Genomic DNA, 23,277 nt, shown 5'->3' with positions numbered 1-23,277 from the left:
CTGCTGTTACATATGCTGAAAAAAACAAAATGACAAATGAAGCAATAGATTGCATCTAGGAAGCGATAATCACATTTCTGGTTTGCAGGTTTCTCTCCTAAACATCACTCTTGAATAGGCTTGCTCCTCAGGTTAACCTCTTCACAATTCTTTTGAGTTCTTTAATCTTAGAGGATGGCAAATGACTTTTATTCTAGCAGTCTTTAGTTTATTCACACCTGACCTGTTAGATTTGTACATGTATATCTGTTTTTCTCCTTGAGAGGAGGAAGAGGGCAGCTAGCTTTGGGATATGCCTCACCTCTGTGCCCAGGAAGACAATCTCTGTTTTCTAAGTCTGGAGGAGGAGGGATCTATGCAGATCTGGCCAGGGTATCTGAGAAGCCACTTTTCTCCCTACACCTAGTGAACTTGGAGCAATCAGATTGGCTCTCCTTCCTTCACAGATGAGATATTCAGTGTGTGTTGGTCAGAACAGACAGTATGGCAGCTAAAATGTATGTCCAGAGATGCAAGAACAGACTGCAGGATCAGGCCAGTGACTCATCCAGTCCATCTATGGCACTATGTAGACAGCATTAATAAGATGACTGTGTAGACATTTGAAAGAGCCTCTGATAGTGGGCTTGTCAGACTATTTTCTTCAAGATGAACCATCTTTTGGTCTCAAATCAAGCACCTTTTGCAGGAAAGTCTCCACTTTAACCAGCATCCTGGACAGCTCAATAGCCAGTTCATTGTTTCTAATCACCATACTTGCAGATTTTTGTAAACAGCACCTCTCCTGATCCCACTAACAGAACATCACATCCCCACATGTAACTTTCATGTGGTGCTGAGTGTTTGTCTAGGCCATCTTTTGAACTTTTGGAGATCTCACTCAAGATTTTGATCTTTTAAAAGACAATATTACTTGTGGTGGTCACTTCTGGGTACAGGGTTTTGTAAGCTATTTCTGTAGAGAAAGCTCTGTTTTGATGAACTATACAAAGTAATGCTCAGACCATATCTAATTCTTGTTCCTAAAATAAAACTCCAGGAGCTCATCTATTTTTCCTTTCTTCCCTATTCCAACATTTCCCCAGGAAAGGGAGTTTTACACATTTGACCTTTGCAGGGCTCTCAAGTTCTATATAAGAACAAAACCTCTTCATCAGTCCTGTGGGATTTTTTATTAACAGAGATATATACATACATTTTGAAATCTCTTAGAAAGTCATGCAACTTTATTTACATAAACAATCATATAAATATTAAGAATTGGATCAAATACCACAGAAGCAAAATCAGCCTTAGTGAAAAATGCTTAAAAGTTACATTTTGTCACATTGAAAATGAAATGGGCTGCCTTCAAGTCGATTCGGACTTATGGCGACCCTACAAATAGGGTTTTCTTGGTAAGTGGTATTCAGAGGAAGTTTACCATTGCCTTTCTCTGAGGCTGAGAGGCAGTGACTGGCCCAAGGTTACCCAGCGAGCTTCATGGCTGTGTGGGGATTTGAACCCTGGTCTCCTAGGTCATAGTCCAACACCTTAACCACTAGTATAATCTATTCTGCTTCCCCCATCCCAAGTAATTGGGCACAGGTGTTATTTGATGTTATTGAATCCTAAACATAATCCAAGGAACATAATAGTGGGTCATTATCAGTCTTTATCCAAACCATCAATGCTGTTCACTCCTCATCTCGTATAAGAAATTGGTCCTTAGCAGGATTGTGTCCACACCTTTCTTAGAATGCTGGCATGTACTTTTGGCAAGGACCAGAGGGCATTATCATCCATTCTGTTAAGAGAGCCACTACCTTCCTAGCAAACTGGAGAGAGCTCCTCTAGAGGAGATAAGCAGGGTGACTATCCGGGCCTCAGAACACACTCCCATCATATACTATGAGAGTTTATTTTGAGTACTCAGAGGCAGCCTTTGGGAGAGGTGTGTTTATTCACCTAGATGTGATGGTGTCAAATGGTTGGTGGCTATGGCATTTCTGCCTCTGGATGCATTTCTGTTTCACATTCCAATGCTAGTTGCCCTCTTCCTCCCAAAGGGATAAATCGAAGTCCTGGGCTTACCTGTGAATTTCTGTTCTTCTCAAGGGAAGCAGGATAGCTAGGCCAACCCTCAGTGATGCTGCTCCTTTGTATAGAGCAGCCATTCCCAACCAGTGTGCCTCCAGATGTTGTTGGACCACAGTTCCCATCTTTCCTGACCATTGGCAATGCTGGCTGAGGCTGATGGGAGTTGTGGTCCAACAACATCTGGAGGCACACTGGTTGGGAAATGCTGGTATAGAGGTTCATATATTTTAGTCTGAAGGGCATTTGCAGAGGTGGAGTCAATTGTGGAGAGAAATCTCCTCCTCTTCCTCTGTGCTCAAACTCCCTTGATGTCTGGTTCAGTAGCTCTTCCTAGAAGGTGGAAAACCTTGTGTGTGTGTGTGTGTGTGCTTGTGTGTGCTTGTGTGTGAAGGAGTATTCAACGAATTTGGTTAGTGTTCTGCTAAATGTTAGTAGTATGTTTTGGTCTGCTCTTTAGTTTTCTTCTCTTTTTTTCAGTCAGGTGTTATTCTCATCTCAGATAAATATCTCAGATTATAGGGAAGAGCTCCTCCTTGGCACAAAAATGGAGACTGCCTTCTCAGAGGAAAGAACTATCCAAATGCTGACTGCCCTCTTTCTCTCAAAGAACAGATATTTGCATATAAGTCCAGAACTCTCATTTCCATTTGTTAGAGTAACTGGATGTTATTTAATTTATCAGCAGAATTAGCAAGCATGTATTTACTTTACAGTTAAATAAGCATGTATTTATTTTACAGTTAAATTTCCAGTAGCTCCATTTTTTACCTTGATAACAATTTCAGTTAATCACGTACTTCATATGAAACAAATGTGCCTTCAGAGTAATGTGGAAGTACTTAATTGATCCTCTATTATCCTGTGGTGTTAATGATTAAACGCAGCGGGAGCGGTAATGAAATTAGTGTGTTGTAGAATCTTGCTTAACTCTGTTACTTCACAGAGGTTGTGAAGCAGAGTAGATTTGTGATTGTAAAACATTTATAAATTCTCTGTATTTTTAAGCATACAGTCTCTCACACACACATATATGTATTTTCCCCCTCAGATGAATGCATTAGACACACTTGGACAAACAGCTTTGCATAGGGCTGCTTTGGCAGGACACCTGCAGACTTGTCGCCTCCTCCTGAATTATGGTTCTGACCCCTCCATAATCTCCTTACAAGGTTTCACAGCAGCACAGATGGGCAACGAAGCAGTGCAGCAGATACTGAACGGTGAGTATTCTATAAGATAATAATGATGATAAATGATGTGTATGTGTGACTTCTAGAAAAGGTTGATTGGTTTAAATTATACAGCCACAAGAGTGGCTGTATACTATAGCCAGCGTGGATTTTTCACATTCCACAATGTTAAATTGAAAATTCCCCCATGCCGTTCTGATGCTTCCTTTAAGCTCATTTCAAAATAAAACCTTACCAAACTTATAGTCTTGAACTCAGAAACACTTGCTTAACAACCTTCTCAATTTTCATGGCGATATACAAAACAGTGAGAGAGAATAGAGAGTTCAAAGTCTAAAAAGAGAGAAAAAAACTCCAGAGCCGTTTTGGACTTTTTTCTCTCAGAGTTCTCATAATCTGTTGAAATTCATTAAAAATCAGCCATGTTCACAGAGTACCTGTAATCCTAATACTGACCTTGCCCCATACTCTGACCTTCATCTTCTACAGTTTAAAAGTTAAAAAAATGCCTGGCTGATCTTTAATTAATTTAATAAATTTTGGCTGGCAGCCTATGATAACGCAGGGCACGCTCAGTAAGAACCAACTGTCAGAATTCTAAAAGCCAGACTGACAGCCGCTTGGCTTGCCTAATCAGGGGGCCCCACCCACACCAGACTTGATTTCACATGAGACAGTCATGGCTTCCCTCAGAGAATCCTGGGAAGTGTAGTTTGTGAAGGGTGTTGAGAGGAGACTCCTGTTCCACTGAGAGTGCTTCAGTGGCCAGACTGGTTTAACAGTCAGCCATTCTGATTGAAGGTCTGTGAGGGGAACAGGGTGTCTCCTAGCAGCTCTCAGCACCCTTCACTAACTACACTTCCCAGGATTCTTTGAGAGAAGCCATGACTGTCCAAAGTGAAATAAAGGCCTGGTGTGGATGTGGCCAGGGACAGCTTTGGTTTAAATTTGGGTGGGAGGCTACATGTACCTGCTGTAGAATTAAAAGTTGGGGGAAACGCTGAAAAGCAATGATACTGTTCACAATGTTTTCTTTTTGGAAAGGGGCTTCCCTTCCGCCCAGTGCCCACCCACCCAATCTCCTCCCCCTCCCCTCCCCACCCCTCCCCCAGGTCAGTGTTGGACTATGACCTGGGAGACCAGGGTTCGAATCCCCACACAGCCATGAAGCTCCCTGGGTGACCTTGGGCCAGTCACTGCCTCTCAACCTCAGAGGAAGGCAATGGTAAAACCACCTCTGAATACACTTTACCATGAAAACCCTATTCATAGGGTCAACATAAGTCGAGATCGACTTGAAGACAGTCCATTTCCATTTTCAAACATGATTGCACAGAAATAAATCCCATTGAACTCAAAAAGTATGCAAACAATCAAACCCATCCTCCCTTCCCCTCCCTCTTGCCCCTTCCTGCCCCCTTCCTTTGCCCCTCCCTCCCCATCCCCTTCCTATACCCTCTTTCCCCTTCCTCCCCTTCCTCTTCCCTATGGTCAGTTTTACCTATCTTAAGCATGATTGCACAGGAGTAAATCCCATTGAACTCAATCAGCATGCAAATGATCAAACCTGCTTTTCTCCTCTCCCTCCCTCCTCCCCTCCCCCCTTCCTTCTTCCTCCTCCCTTGCCCTCCCCCCTCCCCCCCGGTCAGTTTTACCTATCCTAAGCATGATTGCACGGGAGTAAATGACACTGAATTCAATAAATATGCAAATGATCAAACTTGTCCTTCTCCTCCCCTCCCCATCCAGCCTGCTCCCATCCCAGTCCTCCCCTTTGCATTTTCTCCCCTCCCTCCTCCCTTCCCCATCCCCTGTGGTCAGTTTCACCTATCCTAAACATGATTGCAGGGGAATAAATCCCACTGAACTCAATAAGCATGCAAATGATCAATCCATTCTCGGCAAACTTGCACAGGCTGAAAACATGCATCCTCTTTTTTCCAACAGCTAAGAGTCATTGCTGAAGTAGCAACATACTGTAATCACTCTGATTTTACATCAAACTGCAGTTTCAGATTCAACTGTTAATGCACCCAAAATAGAAATGGAACATAACCTCCAATTTGAAACACAAAAGACTGTCTGCACCATCATATGACATTGACCAATAAAAAGACTTTGAAATTAATGAAAATGAATTTGACACAGATTTCTAGGATGAATAATGAGGGAAATAAAATTTTCTAGTTTAGATTCTCTGTAGAAACATTAGTAACACAGGAAAGAAGCAAAGTAAGAAGAACCAACAAACATACAAAAATATAATTCTCCATCTTTGGAGATGGCAGGTGTTGCCACCACTCACCATATGCTCAGAGGCACGTTGCCAAATTCTTCCAAGCTACACAGGAAGTGGATTGGACTGTGAAAGACCAACCCAAATGGTGTTTGCATTTTGACCAATTTGTAGGGCAGTACAATATCTCAGAGAGGAGGTCAGGTGTCTTGCTCCCCTGGTGCATTCACTATAGCTGCCCAATTTCCCTGCTTTTTAAAGTTTCATAGAAATATCTGTGGGCTATAGGTACATTCTTAAACCGCAAGGTTTTTTGCCTGGTAGTGAATTAAATTAAATTTGTGGGCAAATGGAGCTCAGGACAGTGAGTGAAAAGGATAAAGGCACACTCAAACAACATTGAAACAATGTAAATATATTTTCAATGAGTGTCAAAAGTCACTAAAACAACATAACATAAGGTAAGTTCAGCGCTATGAACTCTTTCCTCTGTTTTAATTCTGTCAACTCTTTTGATACTTCACCCACTCATTCTTCCCCCCCCCAACTCTTTATGATTTACTTTACTGAGTTACTTTTGAATTTTCCATCTTGTAGCTACTTGCCCTAGGGCTAGGCAAGTGGCAAACGTGCACTTTTCCAATTAGTTAAGCCATTAGGTGAATTTTTGAGAGTTGTTCTGATGTTCAAAAGCAATGGGGATTCTAAGAGCACATCACATGGGCTAAGAGGAGATATGAAACTGGGATAATGTAGGAGCTGGAAATGCAAATAGCCAATCATGGGATTTTAGTTTTTATAAGAACAAAAGCATTCTTAGCTGGAGGATCAGAGAGGGGAATGATGCATGCAACAACTAGTTGCACATACACTTCTTGTCCAGCTGTTGAGATCAGTATATAAATGTTTAAATCATATGTTGTAATAACAAGTGCAACTCGATCACATAAAGCCATTTAACCTTTTTTGTCCAGATCTTTAAAATCCTGAACAGCACATGACTTTGTGTGACATCCACCTCTGATCTCACCATAAGATTTCCTCTTTTCTACTGCCCTTCACTCCCACCCCTGAAATTGCCCCTCTACAGCAATTTTTTGGGCTACAGGGGAGAAGGGGAATCTATTATGCCAATGGTGACCATTCTGACACCATTGGATTTCTCCTTATGTCACCTCCATGAAATTATTTGGTAATATTTAGCATTTGTGTAGTACATTAAAAATTATAACATGCTTTACTATTGCTAATCCTTACAACAATATAAGAAAATAAGAGCAGCTCCCTTGGACCCATCTACTGATGCATCCTGTTCTCATGGTGGCCAACCAGATGCCGGTGGAAAGCCTGAAAGCAGAACATGAGTGCAACAGTGCTGTCCCCACTTATGCTTCCCAGCAACTGGTATTCAGAGGCATATACCACCTCCAATACTGAAGATAGGTAGTACATAGGCATCATGGCTAGTTGCCATTAGTAGGCTTATTTAAGTTGGTGACTGTCACAACATCTTGTAGGAGCAAATTCCTAACAATGCTCTATGTGAAGAAGTACTTCCTGTTGTCTATCCTGAATTTTCCAATATTCAGCTCCGTTATATGACAGCAAGTTGTAGAGGGGGAAAAAATTTTCATATCAACTTTCTCCATACTGTGCATAATTAAATCACATCTAACATATCCCCCCATTACTTGCTTTTTTCCTGAACTTATAAACCTCAAATGTTGTAATCTTCCCTCATAGGGGAGTGGTTCCAGCCCCATGGTAGGCCCTAGTCCTTGTATGGGGCTGCAGTTGACACATTATGGCTGGTCTAAGATAATCCATTTTGCTCATGGTGAAGGTGAGATTTGAACTGGGAATTCCCTGTTTTGTAGTTCATTCTTAAATCACAACATTACACCACCAGTGGGGGCGTGCACATCCCTATCTTGACAGAGACAAAACAATATTTGCAACTTAAATACTTAAATGTTGTTTCTATAAATTCAAGATGTTTATAAGTTTATTGTCTCTCATGTAGAGAGCACCCCTGTTCACACATCTGATGTGGATTATAGACTGTTGGAAGCCTCTAAAGCTGGAGACTTGGAAACTGTGAAGGTAAGTTGGAGCGATTAACATCCATCCAGCATGTCTTGTGTATTATTTCATTGCTTGTGCTTTCTTCCTAGAAAGATAAGAGAAAGTACACCCTTACCTTTTGTGCATGATGATTTCACTTTGGCTGCATTACAATGCCGCTGGCTGGTGGGCAGGTACATTTGCCTTCTTTAGTATTAGTGGAATTAAATTTATTATAATTGAAATTAGAGCAAGGAAGTAAGAGTAAGAACACTGTGACTCACAGGGCCAGCTTGGATGTTGTAATAAACCATGGTTTATGGTGACTGGAATAAGCCACAATGAGAGTTGATCTCCCCTCTCATCATCTGGCATAGCCCTCTGGAGGAGATGATCAGAAGCTCCAATTTCCACTTTTTATTAACTTTAGTTTAGCATTACATATTAACTATGATATGTTGTAAATCTTAACAGTGGCTTGTTTGAAACAAGCCAATTTCATGATCCATGTTTTGAAGTTGGTTTCTTTAAAATGAACCATAGTTAAGATTAACCACAGTTTGTTGGGCTCCGATGAAATGACAAGCTGCCATTAATCAAATATAGAAGTAGAATGTCCCAATCTCCTCCTCATGTCTGTGCTGAAGGAAGAGGGGGGAGGAGGAACCCCAGCTCACAGTATTTGATGCTGAAGCATTCAGCTTTGGGGACAAGTTTCTTGCAGTGATGCAGTCTTTTTCTCTGTTAAACATATTTGTAATATTACTTCCTAAACACTGTAGTATGAATGTAAATAGACTATAGGTAATTGTTATGGACACTGTAGTGTGGTGTGAAGAACTGCAACCTGTTATACATCAGGAATGTTATTTAATCTCCTGGTCTTGAAACATTGTTTTATTAATCTGATATTAATGTCAGATAGACTTCAATTAACTCAGGGGGTTTTTTGCTTCAAAAATAAGATTTGGCAATTGCTCTGATTTAATGTAAAGAAATGTGAACGGTGTGTGTGTGTTAGTAAATAATACAACTACAGAGGGGTAACTACTCAGGGGTCTGTAATGGGCAGGAAATGTGTGACCTTGCAGATGCTTTGGGACTACAACATTTATCATCCTTGACCATGGTGGCTGGAGCTGATGGGAGGTGGAGCCCAAGAATATCTGGAGGGCAATAGGTTCCCCATCTCTGGTCTATGATAATACACAGTGTTAATTCTTACGTGGTCTCATGAACTTCTGAAACTATGCATTCTTCTTTCAACTCAAAATTGCCTGGAGATGCAAATAAGACAATGCTGAATGGGGAACGCTCCCCTATCTTTAACTATTGCATCAGCATAAAGTGTCTATTTAAATATATTTTTGTTATTTTGGTTTAAATGTATTTTTGTTATTTTGGGGGCCATTTAGACCTCAGTATGTTTGTGTGGTTGATTTTATCTGCATACATTGCAGCTGGGGTGTAACTCACAGCAGTGAGTGAAATCCTCACATTAAAATAGAGAGATCTTTCTGTCTGTCTAATACATAAAGTTTTCCATAGTTTTGGGCCTACATACGACCAATGGGATAGGACTGTTAAACAGTTGACACTGCCCCCTCTCAATCATTGGAGCAGTGTAATAGATGCAAACAATGGCTGAATAAACACTGCCTTTAGGACAGAATTCCTTGTCCTCTTCACCCAAGAAAGTAATTATTGTAGTCACCCCAGTGTGGTTTTAAATGTACTTGGTATGGCTACAAGTTACAAATAGTTCTCTTGTGCAAACTTGGAAGATAGGACCATTAGAAATTGTATGATCTTTTTTCATTTGCTGACAAAATATATGCTGTGGTATATTACCCTAATAAAGTAATACTGGCTCCTTTCACAGAACAGTAAGGACAAATGGCATGTATGTAACAAGTCAGCAAATGTAGTGTAAGGACTGGTTTAAACCACAGGTTTTCTGATTCCATTTCATTCTGAATCCTGTCAGCCACAGAGAATACTCAGGGTTGTATCCAACAAAGTCATCCCATTAGCACAAGGACTTCTGCCTGAGCAGTGGGATTTCCTTTCCCCATGCAACCCCCCCCAGTCTTATCTGTAGGCTGAAGGGAACCCCCAGAACAGATTGGGAGGCACAAGAAGAATAATAATAAAATTTATTTTTCAGCCGCCTATCTGTCCGGGTTAGGGACACTCGAGGCGACGAACAACAGCAATAAAAACAATACATATATATATCAGCACAACCAAATTTAAACTAAAAACCATCCTTCAGTTCATATAGCATGGAATTAATCTGTCCCAATCTTGTAGGCCTGCCTGAACAGCCAGGTCTTTAAGGCTCAGCGAAAGCTGGACAGGGAGGGAGCATGTCTGAGATCGAGAGGGAGGGAGTTCCAGAGGGTGGGGGCCACAACAGAAAAAGCCCTCTCTCTGGTCCGCACCAGCCTGGCTGTTCTCACCGGTGGGACCGAGAGAAGGTCTTGCGAGGCTGATCTCGTCAGGCGGCACAATTGGTGATTCTGGAGGCATTCCTTCAGATATACTGGGCCGAAACTGTATAGGGTTTTAAAGGTCAACACCAACACCTTGAATTGGGCCTGGTAGACAACTGGTAGCCAATGAAGATCTAATAACACTGGGGTGATATGATCCCAGCAACGGCTCTGCTTAATCAAGCGTGCCGCCGCATTCTGTACCAGCTGTAATTTCCGGACCGTTTTCAAGGGTAACCCCACGTAGAGTGCATTGCAGTAGTCTAAGCGAGAGGAGACCAGGGCATGTATCACTTGGGGGAGCAGATGAACAGGAAGGTAGGGTTGCAGTCTCCGTATCAGATGTAATTGATACCAAGCTGCCCGGCTCACTGCTGTAATCTGAGCCTCCATGGACAGCTGGGAGTCAAGAATGACCTCAAGACTGCGGACCTGGTCCTTCAGGGGTGAACTCACCCCATTAAGCACCAGGTCAGTGATTCCTAACCTTTTATCTCCCACGAGTAACACCTCAGTCTTATCGGGGTTCAGCTTCAGCCTATTCTCTCCCATCCATCCACTTACGGATTCCAGGCACCTGGACATGGTGTTCACAGCCAACTCTGGTGAGGACTTAAATGAGAGATAGAGCTGAGTGTCATCTGCATACTGATGACACTGCAACCCAAAACTCCTGATGATAGCCCCCAGCGGTTTCACATAGATGTTGAATAGCATGGGAGAGAGGATAGAGCGCTGTGGCACTCCACAATGAAGAGGCCAAGGGTCTGAAACCTCATCTCCCAATGCCACCCGTTGCTGCCTATCTGAGAGATAGGAACGGAACCACTGCAAGACAGTGCCTCCTATTCCCAATCCCTCTAGACGATTTAAAAGGATACCGTGGTCAACGGTATCGAAAGCCGCTGAGAGGTCCAGGAGGACAAGGAAGGTGTATTCACCCCTATCCAATGTCCTCCTCATATCATCTACCAGAGCGACCAAGGCTGTTTCCGTTCCATGACCAGTCCTGAAACCCGATTGGAATGGATCTAAGTAATCCGTTTCCTCCAAATGTGTCTGTAACTGTGCAGCCACCACCCGCTCAATCACCTTGCCCAAGAATGGTAAATTAGAGACTGGGCGAAAGTTGTTTAGCTCTTGGGGATCCAAGGACGGTTTTTTTAGGATGGGCTTTATTACCGCTTCCTTGAGGGCTGATGGCATTGCACCCTCTTGCAAGGATGCATTCACCACCGCCTTGATCCCTTCGCTCAGTCTCTCTTTACAGCTCGTAATGAGCCATGAAGGGCAAGGATCAACCAGACAGGTGGTTGGCTTCACAGTACCGAGCACCTTGTCCACTTCCTCAGAGAGAAGAGGCTGAAACCGATCCCAATGGACCGGCATGCAACTGGCCGACTCTGGCCCACTTCCTGTCTCCACGGCGAGTGGAAGCATGCTCTTCAGGCGCTCGATTTTATCGGCAAAGTGTTTAGCAAAAATATCACAGGAGGTTTTAGAATGTTCCATGGGTTCCTGAGCAACTGGACTGACCAGGCTTCAGACCACTTGGAACAGTCTCCTGGGACAACACTCTGCCGATGCAATAGAGGCAGCAAAGAAATTTCTTTGCTGCCTTTGTTGCCACCTGGTAGGCAGCTATTGCTGCTCTAACCCGTGTCTAATCGTCTTCAGTGTGAAATTTCCGCCACCGGCGCTCAAGTCATCTCACCTCCTGTCTCAGACCCCGCAACCATGGCGTATACCAGGGTGCTGTCTGAGTTCTATTCAGGGGGAGAGGACGTTTCGGAGCCACCCGGTCGACTGCCCTAGCGATCTCCTTATTCCACTCCATCACCAGGGATTCGACCGGGCACCCTTCAGTCAGCTACATATCACCCAGCGCATTCAGGAATCCTTTGGGCTCCATCAGGCGTCTGGGGCGGACCATCCTAATAGGTCCTTGTCCCCTGCGGAGGGCGTGCGGCATCGAGAGATCTATATTCACCAGATAGTGATCTGACCATGACACGGGGTTAGAAGAAGATGCCCCCATTCTCAGAGCACTTTCCTCCCCTCTCGAGACAAACACAAGGTCGAGAGCATGACCGGCTACATGGGCAGGCCCTATATTACTAAGGTGCAGATCCCAAGAAGTCACGGTTTCCATGAAATCCCGAGGGGCTCCTGTGAGGACAGCCTCGGCGTGTATGTTGAAATCCCCCATCACCACAAGATTGGGGGAGAGCAACCGCATGCCCAAGACCACCTCGAGCACCTCAGTCAGGGATTCTGCTGTGCAGCGGGGTGGGCGGTACACAAGTAGAATCCCTAAACTGCCCTTTGGGCCCAACCTCCAGTACATGCAATCGACAAACTTGGTCTCGTGGAGAGGGGGTCTGGCGAAACACGAAGATTCCCGATAGATGACTGCCACTCCCACTCCCCGCCTACCAATCCTCGGCTGCTGTGCATATCGGAAACCGGCCGGACACATGGCCTCAAGTATAGGAGCCGAGGCCTCATCCAGCCAGGTCTCCGTAATACACACCAGGTCTGCGTCCTCATCCATGATCATATCATGGATGAGTGATGTTTTCTGTACCACAGAACTGGCGTTGCACAACAGCAATCAAAGATTGGATGGAGTTCTGCCTGCCCCAGTTATCTTCTGGTGGTAAACAGGCCCGGAACAAGGGATGGATATTAAGCATCTATCCCTGGTTCCCCGATGCCGGCTTGGCCTGTTACCTGCGCCTCTCCAGAATCTGCCGCCTAGCCTGTGGATATTGTGGCTCCCCACCCTCCCCATATTATCCCCCTCCGGTCTGCACATAGCTCCCTCCTATTCGCCAACAGGCAGGCCTTCCGTCCCTAAGTAACAATAAATAATAAAAAATAAATTAATAATTAAATTAAAATAAATTAAAATAAAATAAAAATAAAAATAAAAGTAAAAAGTAGTCCGCATCTCTCTTGCCCACAACGTGGGGTAGTTCACTTGCAGCTGATGATAGGCCTTTCGCCTAGTTCCATTGCACATCCTTGCACTAACAGGATGACTTCATTGGATACAACCCTAAGAGAGCAACTGGTACATGTATTTGAATACCTTCGTGGAAATTAACAGTATTTACAGAGATACTCTCCTGTGGTACAGACTTTTTCGAACCCTGCCTTTTACTCAAATACTGTTTGTATTGGTGTTCACTTTATGGTTTAAAAATTTTAAAAACCTCAAGAATTTTCCTCTATAAAGCGGGACATGGTGCTAGGCTTTGAAGCTAAAAATACTGTTGGGGGTTGTGAAGCATCTCTCTCTCTTTTACACTTGGGGTAGATGGCAACTGCTTGAAAAGACCTTCTGTCATTATGGATGTTTTTCTTTTGCAATTTTTTCCTACAGCAACTTTGCAGTCCTCAGAATGTGAACTGCAGGGATTTGGAGGGGCGTCATTCAACTCCGTTGCACTTCGCTGCAGGTTATAACCGAGTATCAGTAGTGGAGTACTTGCTTCATCATGGAGCAGATGTGCATGCGAAGGATAAAGGGTAAACTGGGATTCTTCATTTTACAGTTTTGTATGTTAATGGAATGGCTTCCTACTTTCCAAGTCCTTTTGCTTCTGTACTTTTCAGTATCTTATTCGTCAACTGTATGGCCACAGTCCAAACGTCCTATTTTATGCTGCAGTTCTCGCAGTCATCAAAGGCAAACTCAAATTTAATCAATTTCAACCTGTTGGCTCCATCCACTACTGCCAGATGCTATTTTTTGAATGAAGATCGCTGCTCCTGGACCTCACGGGGTGGGGTGGGGTGGAATGGATGTCGTCAACATTCGAATAGTATGACTTCAAAATTTGGGGCAACATTCTCCCACTGACTTCCCATAAACATTAAAAAGCAAGAGAGATTAAATAGATTTCCTGCAGTATTGTCCTAGCTTTTGAGGAGCAGCTCACCATAGCAACTTTCAGGAATTGAGCCAGTTTAAGGTACTGCTTTATAACAGATGTTATTGGAGGTTGCTGATTCATAGGGTCGCCATAAGTTGTAATCAACTTGAAGGCACATAACAACAACAAAAGGTGCTGCTGCTGCCCATCCCTGCCAAATGTTACAAGCAGCTCAGTAGCATAAGGCAACTGCCACAAAAGCTGCTGAGATTCCAGGGTTGTGTGTTCCACGTTGTTGACTTTCACATAAAGATTGCCTCCAGGGCAGTCTATCTCATGTTCAAGCTCTACTGGCTTGAATTAAAATCTTTAAAAAACAAAACAGGGATGTCTGGAGCTGTACTGCAACCACATATTCCATCACTTTTCCTCAAAGGGAAGGTGAAAAACAGGTCATTAATGGAAGTAAGTGTTGTGATTACTTTTTTTGGAGGACTTGGATAGCCGTCTTACATGCAAAGATGAATATTTCCCATTTCTGCAATGAAACATTGACTCTTCCTCCCAAAAATGACCTGAGCTGCTTCCTCTCATGTTTATCAACTAGGATTGACCGGGAGCCAGTAGCTGCATGGTTTTGTCTTTTTCACAGAATATCGGAAGGAAAGAAGTCCAAACATAGTTCAGGCAAATGCAACAAGAGCTGTAATTGACACTTGGCTTGGATTCCGCTTTAACTGTAGTTTCTAAAGCTTAGTTTCCACTAAAGTGGTAAACCTATATCTGGGCTTCAGACTATAGACAACACCTCACAGGATAGAATTTTTCCTCATGTAAAAAATTCATACAAGCCCCTTCTTCTTGATACGTAGTTTCTGTGTTTAGGGATTTTTTTGTATGGTCAGTCATATGAGCACCAAACTGCAGTCTGAGGAGTTTCAGTCCAGATGTGGCCTATTACCTTGTGAGAGAGAAGTCTAAGCTGGAATGCATGGAAGTGATTTTATCTGCACTGTGTCTAGCATACTTCAGTGGTTTCTCACAGAACAATCTGTTTTTAGAGATACAGAGTACAAAATACAAAATGCTGCAAAAGAGCATTAACTTGATGGTTGTCCATGATTGCTCTTTTTCATGTAATCTAACCAAGTAAAGTTTGTTGTGTAAGAAGGTACTCAGTAGCAGTGCTCTGTAAAAGATCTGAAGGTAGGCAGGGTTTAGGCTTAACAAATCATTCATCACCTAGAACAGGTCCATTGGATAACACTGGCAGATGCATTGGAACAGAAAAATAAAGCCACCTCTTGTCACCATCACAACCACGGTAGTATTTGTGCTTATTACAAATGTTTACTGTTTCTAGTTTATCTCTTCAGAGTACTCACTGGAACATGGTACTAACTAAATGCATATAAATTTTAAGGCTTGGAGGTCTATCACTTGTAGAGAGATAGTTAATATCATTTGGAAAAGAAGGATGCTAATTTATCTTGGATGACTACAATTCTTACTTTTAGATTCTGATATATAAAAAATTGACAAGTTCCTCTGTTTGATTAGTGGCTTAGTACCCCTGCATAATGCCTGTTCATATGGACACTACGAAGTTGCAGAGTTATTGGTGAGACATGGGGCTTCTGTCAATGTTGCAGACCTGTGGAAGTTCACTCCACTACATGAAGCAGCAGCAAAGGGAAAATATGAAATCTGCAAGCTCCTTTTGAAAGTACGTAACTTATCATTTCTTTAGAATTTTAAAAACACAAGAAAGATCTGAGTGACAGCCGGGCTTTATGTTTTAAAAAATGGGAATCAGCCATTGCTGATATCTGATACCTACAAACACCTAACATAGGCTAATTCAGTCTTCATTCTGTACCCTGGGACAGAGTCTAAATGCAGACCTCATGGCTTTAACGTGCGTGCATGTCAGTCAGTCAGTCAGTCAGTCAGACGAGTTCTGGAGAATTCGAAAGCTTGCTTACTAGTTTGTGATATTTTTTGGTCATAATAAAGGCATTGCCAAACTATGGATTGTGAAGTTTTAGACGTTGGGATTTTCTTCTACCAGATAGCCTTTGTCTAGTAGGACCTGTGACATCTGCAGTATTTCTCTGGAATCCTCTAGAGTCTAGACAGTAACACTAATACCATTCATAATAAAAACTAAAACAATAATTTAAAAATACAATTAAATAATTAAAATAATTGTATTATTTATAAGACAGATGTACTTCAGATTGGTAATATCTCTGTGAAAAATAATCTGAACTCTGCTTTCAGTCTACTGAAAGTTGCAACAATTAGAACAATCAAAAGTAAATCTGTTTCACCTCTAATGACACATTTCTAAGAAGACCACCTGTGCAAGCTTAGCAGATATGGCAGCAAATATGGACACTACATTGGAACTGTATACATTTTTATTTCCTATGCCATTTTCTTCCTGGTGTACAGTTTGATAAATAGTGGTTCTCTTTCTTATTTTCTTCACTCGTTCTCTTGAGGGGTACAAGCCTAAAGATTTGGTTGCAGTTTTCTCTTTTTGTTGTTACATGCTCATGTACATGTTCACGACTCTATTACTTTTCATTTGTATCAGATTTATGATGAGTAATTGATTGCTGTCTTTGATGGATAGAGCGGTACACAAAATAATAAAAAGTTTACCCAAAAAAAGTAAATCAGTTTGGGATTAGAGAGACAGGGCTCTGAATGTTGTAAGTTGCCGTTTGTGCTTATGCTACGGCAGAAGTAGTTACTGCTATAATTTAGTTGTAGATTTCTCTTCTTCCCTCTTTTATATGACAATATTAGAAAGATCCTATGATTGCCACTGTATGTATCACTTAGATTGCCACCATGGTGAAGATAAGTTGAGGTCCTTACTAATATTGCATAGGTTTGCCTCTGGGCTTAAAGGAAACTGCATGCTCTTTATAATTATAAGAATATACGCTTTGAGTCAAAACTTGCCCCAGAGTCGACAAAAGACCAGAACTTCCCTCCTGGGGTAACTTACTGCCACAACTTTGGCTTCAGTGTATTTAAATGAGCACGCGCAAGTTCACCAGTTACCAGTCACTTGTCTCTCAGCCAAGATTGGACATAAGAACATTTTGAGAGAAGGTATCTGATGAGAGAAGGTATCTGAAGCCTGTCCTAGTCCTTTGGAGAGGTGCAGAGGGTAGGTTCTATGTTTGCTGCATTCTCTGCATTGAATATTAAACTGTTCACATGAATGTAAAAGATTAGAACAATTTAATCTAGTTCATCATTTTGATTCCAGCAGTGGCCATCTGTATGCTTCTAGGAAGTTTATAAGGAGGGCACTAACAGCCCTTTCTATGTTTTTTTTCCTCAGCAAGAGGGCAGTGGTGTTATATGTGAAACAAAGGATTTATTTGAGATACTCATCTTGATCCAACAAGGGGGAGATACCTGTGTGCAGTTGATGCAGATGTTTATCTGGACACACAACATAATTCTGTTTTTCTACAGTGGAGGAGGATATCCTTGTTTGGATTGCACCTCCTGCTCACTGCAGAAGGCAGGGCTATGTAATGTACCTTGCATGGGAGAGAGCACCCTTCCCAGTCTTCTGTCCTGCTTACTCTAGGAACAGATTCAGGGAAAGTTCCTGACCTTCAGGCGTTTTTTCCTCCCTGATTTTTCTGTTTTCTTGCCTTGACTTCCTCCCAGTTACTCTGGCCTGTTCTGACAGAGGAGTTGGTTTATTTATTTTATTATTATTTATTTTATTATTTGATTTATATCCCACTCTTCCAGCAGGCGCCCAGACTTTAAAACAAAACAGCTTTAAAAACATATTTTTAAAAAGCTTTGAAGACATCTTAAAAAAAGGTTAACAAACATATTGGGTTTTTTTTTTAAAAAAGATATAAAACATATTAAAAAACAATTCCAGCACAGAAGCAGACTGGGATAAGGTCTCAACTTAAAAGGCTTGCTGAAAGAGGAAGGTCTCCAGTAGGCACCGAAAAGATAGCAGAGATGGCACCTGCCTAATATTTAAGGGTAGGGAGTTCCACAGGGTAGGTGCCGCCACACTAAAGGTCCGTTTCCTATGTTGTGCAGAATGGGCTTCCTGATAAGATGGTATCTGCACGAGGACCTCACCTGCAGAGTGTAGTGATTGACTGGGTATATAAGGGATAAGACGGTCTTTCAGGTATCCTGGTCACAAGCTATATAGGGCTTTGTACACCAAAACTAGAACCATGAACTTAGCCCAGTAGCAAATGGGCAGCCAGTGCAATTCTTTCAGCAGTGAGGTGACATGTTGGCAATACTCTGCCCCAGTGAGCAGTCTCGCTGCCGCATTTTGCACCAGCTACAGCTTCCGGACCAACCTCAATTGCTGCCCAACATAGAGCTCATTTAAAGTAATCCAGCCTGGAGATTACCAGTGCGTGGACAACAGTGGTTAGGCTATCCCAATCCAGAAATGGCTGCAGCTGTCTTACCAGCCAAAGCTGGTAAAAGGCACTCCTAGCCACTGAGGTCATCTGGGCTTCTAGTGACAAAGATGGATCTAGGAGCACCCCAGACTTCAGACCTGGTCTTTCAGAGGGAGTACGACCCCATCCAAAGCAGGCAACTGACCAATTATTTAAACTCTGGAACCACCAACGCACAGTGCCTCTGTCTTGCTAGGATTCAGACTCAGTTTATTGGCCCTCATCCAGCCCACCACCGAGTCCAGGCAGCGGTCCAGGGCTTGCACGGCCTCTCCTGAGTCAGATGTTACAGAGAAGTAGAGCTGGGTATCATCAACGTACTGCTGACACCTCATCCCAAATCTGATGACCGCTCCCAAGGGCTTCATATAGATGTTAAACAGCATGGGGAACAAGGTGGTATCTTAATTTGTAGTTCTCCCTGTGAGTAGGCAAGAAGCAATATAGGAAGACATTGGGGAATTGGGGAATCAGATCACCATAAAGATGATTGCGGATTACTATTGCTGGACGTATTGCAAGAGTGTTTTGTGAAAGAATGATCAGGGTGTTGTTGGCATCAAATGCTCTCCCAGTTGGGCATTTTGTGTGGATGTTGATGCACACCCTCATTTGGAGTGGCTAATCACATTCAATAAAGTATTACTGGAGCTGAAACAGGGCCAATTCATTTTCATACTAATGAGCTATTTAATCAGGTTCAAAGATGTAAAACAAGTAAACGGATTAAACAGGAGAAAGCAAATTTAGTTCTTTTTTGGTGAGCACATTTCAACGAATAGGAATCTCACTGTTTAAGTACTGTATTTAAAGGAGATTTTCTTGGCTTGTGCTGTGATAAAACACAAGAAAGTCAAGGCTCAAGTCTTGCAACAAAGGATATTTGTGTTTGTAAGAGGGTATATTGAGGAGAGAAGACTGACAGCAGTGGAATTGAATTTTAGTTTTTGAGGTTTTCATACAGTATTCTTTCTTTTGGTATTGCATTGCTTCAGATACCATATTAAGGTGATAGCCACCATTAGTCTTACTCTGAATGGACCCATTTCCATTTTATTTATATATAAAAATTAAAATGTAAACAGCGTATACTCTTCTGTTTTGGGGTCTTGCAGGGAGAGAGAAGTAGAGAGTATCTCAGCCATCCTGCCTTTTATTTCTGCTAGTAAACAGTAGAAATGTTGTTTGTAGCATGGAGCAGATCCAACAAAAAAGAACAGAGATGGCAACACACCTCTAGACCTTGTGAAAGAGGGAGACACAGATATACAGGACCTGCTGCGAGGTGATGCTGCCTTGCTGGATGCTGCCAAAAAGGGCTGCCTGGCCCGAGTTCAGAAATTGTGTTCTCCAGAAAACATCAATTGCCGAGATACCCAGGGACGAAACTCAACCCCGCTGCATCTTGCTGGTAAGCGGGCTATCAGGCTTTCTTTATTACACAGTCATGTAATTTATTCATAAAAAATGTCTTGGAAACAGTCCAAGCTGTTTAAAGAATCAAATATAAATGCAGTAGGAAATGACAGATTCTTTGTCAAAAATATAAGCTACTCTGTTTTAACAGCTGAATTTTCTGTTTATTTTTGTTGATACTTTGTTTTTCTTCATATAGCTGGATACAATAATTTGGAAGTTGCTGAATATCTGCTGGAGCATGGTGCTGATGTCAATGCTCAAGACAAAGGAGGATTAATTCCTCTACATAATGCAGCATCCTATGGGGTAAGCATTCTTTATTAATGTATTTATTTTCAAGATTTGTATTCTACTGTTCTGTAGAATAGAATAATCAAGGTAGCTTACAATGCCAACAGTAAAACAATACATAAAAATAGCAATAACTCCTTGATGAAATACAAACTAAAACAGCAAAAGGCAGTAGCAGCATAAAATCAACTTAAGAGCAATAATCTACAAAAGCTTGCTGAAATTCATATAGGTATGATGTACATCTACAGCTTCTGATTACTGCAGTTTTCCCTGTAAATTGGAATGTCTGTCAAATGGGAAATAGCTGTCAGTATTTACCTGTAAACTTTGGTGAAACCCAGATCAAATGATAAGGGGAAGACAAGCTCCTAGGTTCTACCATATCCTATTCCCTTTATTTCGTGTCTGCAATCAATAAGCAAGCCTTTTTCAGTTTTTTCTGTTCCCACCTTCCCATGTAGAAATTGGGAAAGGCTTGCTTATTGATTACAGCTAATAATGCTCACTTTAGGGAAACTCCGGGTAATTGAGGTACACTAGGAGCTTCCATATACTTTGCATACTGGCTAATCTAGTCCTACCTAGCATGCATATCTACGCATAGAAAGACTGACAGACACTGCAAGTGTGTTAATGAATTTCCAACACTAACTACATCCATTCATGCTGGGAGTTCTAGAGACATAACACATCATTTAAGAATTTTTGCTCTTGCACTTCCTTTATGGAAATATTTGCTACTGTACTCTTTTTTTTTCCCCTTCACCTCCCCAGCATGTGGATATAGCAGCTTTGTTGATTAAATACAATACCTGTGTAAATGCTACGGATAAATGGGCATTTACACCATTGCATGAAGCAGCACAAAAAGGAAGAACACAGCTCTGTGCTCTACTTCTAGCTCATGGAGCAGATCCAACAATGAAAAACCAAGAAGGCCAAACACCGTTGGATCTGGCTACAGTAAGTTCCTTTTGAAAAGAAGCAGCAATTATTTCTATGCTCCAGTCCACTAACTAGTGTGATGCCACATTATTTATTTAATCAGCCACATTTATATTGTGACTTTTCTCGAAGGAGCTCAGGGTGGCATATGTAAGGTTAGTCTGATTTTATCTCCTCAAACAACTTGTGAGGTTAGGTAGTTTGAAAGTATGCAACTGGCCCACATGAGCTTCAGAACTGAACTTGAGCCCAGTTCTCGCCAGTCCAAATACAGTACGTGATTAATTACACCATATCGAATGTCCTATCGGAATGATCTTGCCCCATAAGGGCAGAACTATGAAGTCATTTTACTACCTTGCACAAATTGTACATCTTTGCTGTGAACCCATCACATCCAGGCAAAATCATGATGAGAGTAATATTCATTTGGTTACTACTGAACAGTTGCTTTCCTCCTTAAATTAGATTTTGATCCTATTACTTGAACTTTTATCTTCTGCTTTAAAAACCACCTAGCAGCCCCTGAAATGTTGGCATGTGTGAAAATAACCTAAGGATCTTTTTCTTCTGGAGGAACCAAGGCAAATTAGAGGAACATATGCGGAAATAGAAATATAATGAAAGGCATGTTTGTTTTGTTTTTTAATCTTGTAATCTCTTTCTGATCGCTTCAAAACTGGGTCCTAATGCTTCCATATTTGGTGTCAAAGGTTGGTTGTATCGAACATTCACAGGTAGATAGTAGTTTTAAAAAATAATTTTGAAAATTAAGAGTCAAAATGATCTAATCAAGGTACATATTCTTCAATAAGATTTTGATTTTTTAAAAGTTATTTTCTTGTTATCAGGCTGATGATATTCGAGCCTTGCTGATTGACGCAATGCCTCCAGAGGCCCTGCCAACCTGCTTTAAACCTCAAGCTACTGTAGTTAGTGCCTCTATCATTTCACCAGCATCAACTCCATCCTGTCTCTCTGCTGCCAGCAGCATAGATAATCTTGCAGGACCTTTGGCAGAAATTGCGGTAGGAGGGGCATCCAATGCTGGTGACGGAGCAACAGGAACAGAAAGGAAGGAAGGAGAAGGTAATTTTGCTGACTGTGTCAAAATACTCAGGCTGCAATCCTAAACATACTGACTAGGGAGTAAGCTGCCTAGTACTTAGTGGGACTTGCTTCTGAGTAAATATGTATAGGATTGCACTGCAACTATTGTAACCTCTTATGTTGTTCTGAAAGAGAATTGAATTTCCCTTTTTCCACTAGTCTTCCTGACTTGTTTTAATTCATTATTTCCTGGTTTTTGAATTTTAAGTTAATGAAAGATGTGTTTTGTTTGCTTCTTATATAGGAGCCTTGATTGGAATAAAGGGATACATGAAAATGTAGCCAAAGTTGCAAGACTTTAAAAAATATGATTGTTATCAAAGGATTGTTAACGTGTTGTGTGTGTATTTTAACTGCTAATAATTGTGAGTGGCCTGCTTGTGTGAGTGATGTAACAATACAGAACACAGGGAGCATTGAAAGTGCAGAATTTCCATATAAAAGAATCAGTTGCTTAGTGTGAAGAATACACTGATGTGTCTCTTATTGTAGTTGTTGGACTTGACATGAACATCAGTCAGTTCCTAAAGAGTCTTGGTCTGGAACATCTTCGGGATATTTTTGAAACAGAACAGGTAAGACTGTTCGTTCCCAAGCTGTGTTGCACTTCTGTATGTTTTTAAATTGTAGAATGCACCTGGAATGGTAAGACGCATTGGCTAGGATCTGAAGAACTGCGCAGCTTGTTTTGTGTGTCCAAGGGGCTTTGTTTGGGCTTTAATTTCTCAAGCAGCACCCCCACATGCTGTATGGCAAATGCTTTCCACATTGAGGCATCGTGCAAAATCTGTGAAAGAGCAGCTCATTCAGTCTCAGCCATTGGGTTTTGTATAAGTTGCTGTAATTTAAATGCTCTTTCAAGCTTTAATACGGAATGGGATATTATACGGTGGGAGCAATAATCTGCTGTTTCTGTATAGCACAAGACAACATAGCTTCCTATCATTTCTATTAGTCTGCCTAACTTAATTTGCCTTACTTAATGTTGATATAAGAACAAGAAAGAATGACTATTTTTTTTTAAAAGTCAGTGTCTTCCCATTTGAATGCCTACCTTTTCTTCCAGCCTTTGATGGAGGAGAG

The 23,277-nt window shown here is 41.8% G+C and overlaps 1 protein-coding gene across 1 annotated transcript in view; it reads left to right on the top strand.

The window, feature by feature from the left end:
- Positions 1-23,277, top strand: part of TNKS (tankyrase) — a 159,671-nt gene that overhangs the window by 120,291 nt on the left and 16,103 nt on the right. Inside the window, exons 16-24 of the mRNA XM_061635335.1 lie at positions 3,128-3,299; positions 7,529-7,608; positions 13,453-13,598; positions 15,506-15,671; positions 19,618-19,837; positions 20,042-20,151; positions 20,914-21,102; positions 21,936-22,173; positions 22,687-22,769. Of these exons, the coding sequence (XP_061491319.1) occupies positions 3,128-3,299; positions 7,529-7,608; positions 13,453-13,598; positions 15,506-15,671; positions 19,618-19,837; positions 20,042-20,151; positions 20,914-21,102; positions 21,936-22,173; positions 22,687-22,769 (1,404 nt within the window). The remainder of the gene's footprint in view (positions 1-3,127; positions 3,300-7,528; positions 7,609-13,452; positions 13,599-15,505; positions 15,672-19,617; positions 19,838-20,041; positions 20,152-20,913; positions 21,103-21,935; positions 22,174-22,686; positions 22,770-23,277) is intronic.

The sequence above is a fragment of the Rhineura floridana genome, chromosome 1 (assembly GCF_030035675.1).
Source record: "Rhineura floridana isolate rRhiFlo1 chromosome 1, rRhiFlo1.hap2, whole genome shotgun sequence".
Classification (NCBI taxonomy): domain Eukaryota; kingdom Metazoa; phylum Chordata; class Lepidosauria; order Squamata; family Rhineuridae; genus Rhineura; species Rhineura floridana.
This window is presented reverse-complemented; position numbering and strand designations above follow the sequence as displayed.